Below are 7,366 nucleotides of genomic sequence, written 5' to 3' on the forward strand. Positions count from 1 at the left end.
AGGGGAGCTGTTGCATTGTGGTAAACTGTGGTCAATGACATGAGACAAAGTATATGTGAACTGCTATATGGAAAGTAAATTTGCTCTGTAAATCTTCACCCAAATCACAATAAATTAAAAAAAGAAAAATACTGCTCATTATATGGTTTAAAATACTGCTTTCTAGTGCTGAAATTTGGTGTACTAAGTACACGCATGTAAAACAATTTGTTACTGCAGATACCAAGTACAAAGTAATTTTTAAGAAATTTACTTTGATTTGATGTTCAAGGGAATGCCATTAATAATCCTTACAGATATGTACCTTTAAAAAACTTGAAAGACCCAGTATCATTACTATAGATTCAGATATAATAGATGCTTAATAAATATTGAATAAATCTTTAATTTAGCCTTTAAGAAAGGACTTTAAAATTACACCAATGAACGTAACACCACCTCATGTATTTTCCTTCCAGACTTCACTCTTTATCTTGTAACATGTATAGCAATGTAATATATAATTGCTACTACACTTTTAAAGCTACATTCTGTGCAATAAAATTAGCATATTTTGGACCTTTAAAGAATCTTAATTTATTATCACTTATTCATAAGAGTTTATAATAAGGATATATAAACTTTGTATAAACTATGTCCATTTTACACACTTGACTCAAAAGATACAAAATCCTATATTAAGTTATAAAATTTTCCTTTGCACTATAAAATCTTATTTCTCTTACACCAACAGTTACCAATTTGGTTAATAGACTAGGAGTCTGGGGCAGTTCAAGTAAATTTCATCAAGAATAACACCATGAAGAACTTGGCATCAAAACTATTTCAGGTTTACATACATTTATGAAAGCTTTAAAAATCACAGAAAAATGCCAGAAGAAAACTCATCTGGGATTCTATTTGCATGTAAACTCCATGAAGAAAAAAGAGAGTATGTGTTTTATGTTCTACCTCTAGTGCCTAGAACAATGCCTGGCGCACAGCACAGCAAGTATCACAGCTATTGAATAATGAGGCAAAGATGCATATCTTTATGGGGGGGGTGCCGACTTCAAGTCACAATATGCAGAGAACAGAGGTGAAATGTAAAATGTTTTTTATTGTAAAAACAGAGCCAAGAAAGGTTGACAATGCAAAAGTTATCTCAGAACACTTCCCCTTGGTTCCCAAATTTGCTAAATTCCTATACACCAGCAGGTCACCACTAGCACTTCTCAGGTTTCATGGTCCTTTCCAGATATGTTAATTGATGATCTGTATATACTGCTTAGAAACAAAAGTCCATTTGATAGTCAAAAAACAAAAACTAGCCCTGCTGTGCCTGCCTTTCACATTTCCTACAAAGAGATTTGTATGTCTCAGATACTTGCAAAATTTAACAGTATTTTACTGCCTTAACCAAACAGTAAGACACCAAAGATTCCCCCATCTCAAGTTATTGAATCAAACCTCTCATGACATTTGCAATATATCCATACCTGAAGATTAAAAAAAAAAAAAGTTAGAATTTACAACAAACTTTAGACTGCTGATTTTTCGTATTTGAAAGACTATAATTATTTGCAGCATAAAAATGGAGAGTAGTGCAAAATGCATCAAGTTTTATATGATAAATACACTTTCAACCTAATGGCTGCCTCAAAAGCAAAAAGTAAAAAAATCACCACAAAAAAAGCAATCTAGACTGATTCAAAAAAGTTTACAATTTAGAAATTGCTACTCTATTTCGATAGATTACAAAAAGATTTCAGAAACAGATCAAACTTTAAATTGTTTTACAAAAATAGAAATATTGTTTGGGACTTTACAAAACTTTATAAAATATAACACTATTATTTGTAAATTCAAGATTGTTTCACAATGAGATAAACAATACTTCCACAGATATGAAGTTCTGGTCAAATTTAAGTTTCTAAAGACATCATCTGCTCTGACCATTCCTACACGTTGTTTCTTCCAAATCCTTAAGCCTGTTTTGTGCTCGATCATGGGGTTATTGTTCTTTGAAGAGATGTCTTTTCCCTAAAGTTTTTTCATTCTAGAAATAATGTTAAAACAGATGAACTTATATCTAAAAATGTCTTACTTAAAAGTTGAAACAACTGCAATATAACAAATCAGTATTATTTGATCATTTCAAACCAAATTCCTAAAATTGCAACCTATTATTAATTTAAAATATTATATTCGACAATTTGGTACCTATGATGTAAATGTAAAAATATAATCACAACAATTTTACGGAAAAAAATATTTATTCATATGGAATTAGGATACCTCTAAATTTAGTTCATTGTAGCTGTTCATATGAGAAGTGTTTCCTAATTACAACCACTCATAAACACTCATTTTATCATCTCAAAGAGCACCAGCATATTTTTTTAAACAAACTGAAAAGTGAGAAGGTAGGGGCTTATTTCATATAGCAGTGCTATTATTATAAGGCACCATTTGGTATATGAAAAAGTCAAAGTATTACCAAATCATGTATTTTTGTTACTGGTGTCTTAACAATTAGATTAGAAAAAAGCTAATAATATTATTGTTAACTGACCACATCATACTCCTTTTTCATCATTTTTTGCTTTTAGTTTTTTCACGTAACAGAAATAATAAAGTAATATTAAAATAAAATGATCTGTTGTTAAATAATAATCATAACCCAACCTTCCAAGAAAATAATCTTGAAATAAACAAGCATAAGAAGCCAAAGATTCATCTGATGTGTTTGCAATAGTCCAGCCCTGTAGAAGAATGGGGAGCAGGGGAACTTACTTTCTAAAGAATATATTGAGGCACCTAGGTCAAAAGTTTCTCAGGCAAATTCATGGTTACAGCAAAACTGAGAACACGCTCAGAATTTTACTTTTCCACCAAAGCTGTTTTCTCAGACAGTCATACCCAATTAAATATTTCACAGTGTGTCCTCAGTCACTGCTATCATCATCGTCATCATCATCAGACACATCATTTAAAGGCGACTTCAATGACTGACTATAAGAGTCTGATCTGGTAGGCTGGCACGTAGCCATGTCCCCGGTAGAAAGCAGGTCATAGCAGAAGTCACAAATTCGCACAGGCTTGGAGGACTGGCTGGGAAGAAGAAATCTCTTTTCAGAGCAGGGCCCACAGACGACAAAACCACATTTGCGGCAATGGTGCCGACGATTAACAGGTGTGAATTTTGCTTTCTGACAACGCATACATACAGTAGCCTCAGAGTCAGGAACCCAGACAGCAGCATGTTCATTACTGGGTGTTTTCCCACTTTTGGAGAGTAAATCAGTAACACATTTATTTATATGATTCATCCATTCTGATTTCTCAGTGGCAGTGGCAGCATAAACTGCAAATGATTTAGTTGGTGTCTTGATAAGCCATCCATTCCTTAAGTCTCCCTCATCTTTGATTGAATCAATAGTGACATTTTCCAGGGGAATAATGTGTTGTTTGTTATATTTTTTCTTCTGGATAACAATATTGCCATATACAAGTATATCATTAAATAAGAAAAACTGTCTTGCTTTGGGCTTTTTTCTGCATAACTTAGTCAATACTCCTTCTCCAATAAGCACCCGTCCAGGTATTGTTAAGGGTTGCCCAGCAGCTCCAAAACAGTTCTCTACTATACTTATGCGTCTAGTGTTTGCTTCACTGTTTGCCAAGCGATCCACCATCTTTTGCAAATAGCCTTAAGAGAAAGAAAAAAATAAGTTAGCATGTGGAAATTATAAATTCACAAAAGTTAAGAAATTATATAGCCAATTTAATCTAACAAGTCATTGCTCTTACACAAATGCAAAATGCTCGAAGTTTTTCCCTCTAAAATAATCACTAAACACATCAAAAGGGTTGACACCTCCCATTTAATCAAAAACAGTAACCACCTCCAGTTAGCACCATACTACTTAAATAGATATTTAGAAAAGTATAAATTTCTTACAGATATAAAGAAATGATAAACACCTGCAGAATGAATGTAACTCAGCTTTACAAGATTATACACATGTTCCCTGAAATGTAATCTCAGTGGGATTCTGAACAACTGAAGTTCGAATATTTACTTACATAAACTAAGGGAAATAACAACCATGTTTCCAAGAAGCTATCACCTTGAGCTAAGGCTTTAATCCTCTCCCCTGGATTACTGGATTTCTCAACATGTCTCCTTATTTCAGTCTTGTTCTCTAAATCATTCTTCAGGGGGTAATCTGTAAAATGCAAATTTGGCCCTGAAATTGCCCAAAATGAGTCCTTTTAACCTATAAAATACAGGATCTTTAGCATGGCACTGCAGGCCCTTTGTAGCCTGGTTCTTGCTTATCTCACCTTAAGTCATTCTTCACTTCCAACTTCATGTTCTAAGAATACCCTACAACTGGTAGTCCATTTCATTTATCCATATCTCCTCTCATCTGTTGTTTCCTTTGCTGTTTACTATACCTAGTTAATTCTTACTCATCCTTCAGGCCTCAGTTCAAGTTATATTCCCTCCAGAAATCCTTCCAGAAACTCCCCTACCTGACTAAAAACCTTTCTCTGTTGTTTGCCATATGCCATGGATCTCCTAGCTTCACTCTTACCAAAGGATTGAAATCTGTCTCCTCCAGGCTACAGTAGAACTCAAAAGGCAGAGATCACCTCATATCCAACAGTAACACTGTCTAGCACAGCATAAGCGCTCAAAAATATCAACAAGAACATTTTAATAATGCACAAAAAAATACACCCTTACTTATCTTGACTTCCTCTCAAGTCCCTGAGTTGTATCCTATTTCAGATCTAATAACCCAATACTAAGGAACCTTGGTAGCACCCAAGAAAGACCTGGTAATCTGCTCCCATAAAAATTACAGCCTATACATATGAGCTGAACATTTATATTAGGTAGATACATTTCTTGGAGAGATCAATCATAGGAGAATAGAAGGGCTGTGTATGCACAGGGAGACAGCTCGAGGGACAGGAGTGAATGGGAGGGAAGGGCACAGGGAAGAGGTAACTGTGGGCAGAAGTGGGAGGGGAGCTGTTGCATTGTGGGAAACTGTAGTCATGTCATGAGACAAAAGTATATGTGAGCTGCTGTATGGAAAATGAATTTGCTCTGTAAACTTTCACCCAAATCACAATTAAAAAAAAAAATTACCACCTAGAAAACCTTATGGGGCAGTTCTACTCTATCACCAGAGGTCATTATGGGTTGAAAATCCACTTAACACAATAACCAGAACCTACTACAACTCAACCATTTTAAAGAGGAACAGGGTCTGAAAAGGGGGGATACTTAAAGTGTAAAGACTAACAGCAAAATTAAAAGTTTCCGTATTCAACTCACAAATTGATATAGTAACCCTTCTTGGCCTCCATTATAAAGGACATTAAAATTCCGATTATTTCTGAATTCTGTCTTTCTCTAAATCCTGGATCTTTATAAAGCCCTTTTGTTTTCCACAGAGGTGGGCTCTGGTAGGCCTGAAAGTGGTTCCCAAGAATTAACATGATTATACATGGTTCCTAACTGTAATGGTTTCTCTTATCTAATTAGGGCTAATCTGACAGCCAATGAAAAGTCTACTGTCCTAGGTAAAAGTATGTATATCAAAGAAAGGGAAATAAGAACAGCTAATAAAAATTAAGAGGTTCAAAAAAGAAAAAAAAAAATTAAGAGGTTCAATTTCATTCATAATTAAAGAAATGACTGTTAAAATATTCGGATATTTTTTCCTATCAGATTAACAAAAAAAAAAATTTGTTTCATAAAATGCAATGCTAGTAATGTTGGAGGGAAATATGTATTCACATACATTGTAGGAAATATGTGTACCCACTGATCTAAGTATTTACCCAAAGGAAATTTCATACAAGTGCACAAATACATGTACAAGGATATTCAACACAGCATTGTTTGTAAGAGAAAGAAAAACTGGAAAAACTCCATATGTTCATCAGAAGGACTGGTTAAATAAGTTATAATACACCCACAATATTATGCTAGAATCTGTTAGGAAGGAGATATAGATCTAAATGCAATGTTGTTGTTGTTGTTTGCCGTTGAGTCGGACCCGACTCATAGCGACCCCTCCTTGGGTTTCCGAGTCGGTATCACTAGGAAGTAGTGATACAGTCCTCTTCTGAGAAGTGGCTGGTGGGTTTGAACCGCCAGCCTTCTGGTTAGCAATCAAGTGCCTTAGGCACTATGCTACCAGAGCAATAGTATGGAGAAATAATAAAAATATTTAAACGGAAGAAAGAGTTGAACATCACGATGCCATTTTTGTTTACACACACACACAATATTTAATCAAATCTAAGATGCTATAGATTTTAAGACTCACCCTCATTTTATGTGCTCCAGGGAAAGAAAAAAACGCTGCCAATTAAACCATGGCATACCCTTGATTATAAAACATCCCAATTTCAGTGACAAAGTATAGGGGGAAAAATGTTCATATTTAGAATCAATGAAATATGGTATAAAAGCATAAACACAGACTTTTCTGTAAACACAGACACTTATAAATGTACGCATAACAAAACACAACCCAACTCACTGGTAATCGAGTCAATTCCAACTCATAGTAACCCTACAGAACAAAGTGGAACTGCCCTGTAAGGTTTCCAAGGCTGTAAATCTTTATGGAAGCCGACCACCACCATCTTTCTCCTGTGGTTTGAACCATCGACCTACTAGTTAGCAGCTAAATGCCTTAACCACTGTACCACCAGAGCTCCTTAAAAACAGAACTTGTAATTAATAACAATAAAAACAGCACACACAGAGAATATAAAATTAGCAAATAATCTACCGTACTATTAATAATGGTTATTTATCTCTGGGAAGTGAGATTAGGGATTTTTTTTTATACTTTCTATTATATTCATACTTTCAACAAGTACTGATTTTGTCAGGCACTAATCTAGGTGCAAGAAAAATAAAAAACAATAAAGGCAATGTCCTTGTTCTTCAAAGCTTCCATCCTAGTTGGGGAAGAAAAGGAAAACAGAAAACAAAATCAAGAACCAGGTAGTAATTAAAGCTATGATTAAAAATAATAATAATAATAAAGGTTATTTAAAAAAGATCAACTGAGTTACTCAGACTAGAGGGTTGAAGAAGGCCTTCCTAACATGGTATCATTTCAGTTGATAAGGAGGAACTAGACATGAAAAGAAATGTGGGGTGGAGGAAAGGGGAGAATGTTCCAAATAAAAGGAGTAACTGCAAATGCTCTGTGGCCACTTTGAGCTTGGCACTTTTAGATAAATGACAGTATCTATTTATCTCCAAGTGAATACACTGATTCTGTACATTTGGACATATAGCTGCTAATCAGTCCATATACAATGCTAATTGATTTCTATCATT

At 34.5% G+C, this 7,366-nt stretch overlaps 1 protein-coding gene across 1 annotated transcript; it reads right to left on the minus strand.

Moving 5' to 3' along the window:
• Positions 1–2,927: 2,927 nt before the first annotated feature.
• On the minus strand, positions 2,928–3,677 carry PLEKHF2 (pleckstrin homology and FYVE domain containing 2). The gene has a single exon (XM_007934855.2). It carries the CDS (start codon positions 3,675–3,677, stop codon positions 2,928–2,930), a length of 750 nt encoding a protein of 249 aa, XP_007933046.1.
• Between the last annotated feature and the right edge of the window lie 3,689 nt (positions 3,678–7,366).

The sequence above is a fragment of the Orycteropus afer genome, unplaced genomic scaffold, assembly GCF_000298275.1.
Source record: "Orycteropus afer afer isolate SDZICR_OR568_19922 unplaced genomic scaffold, OryAfe1.0 scaffold00021, whole genome shotgun sequence".
NCBI lineage: Eukaryota > Metazoa > Chordata > Mammalia > Tubulidentata > Orycteropodidae > Orycteropus > Orycteropus afer.

What these genes read in the sequence shown, in the direction of transcription:
- PLEKHF2 (XM_007934855.2), bottom strand. Translation starts at nt 3,677, where the DNA reads ATGGTGGATCGCTTGGCAAACAGTGAAGCAAACACTAGACGCATAAGT.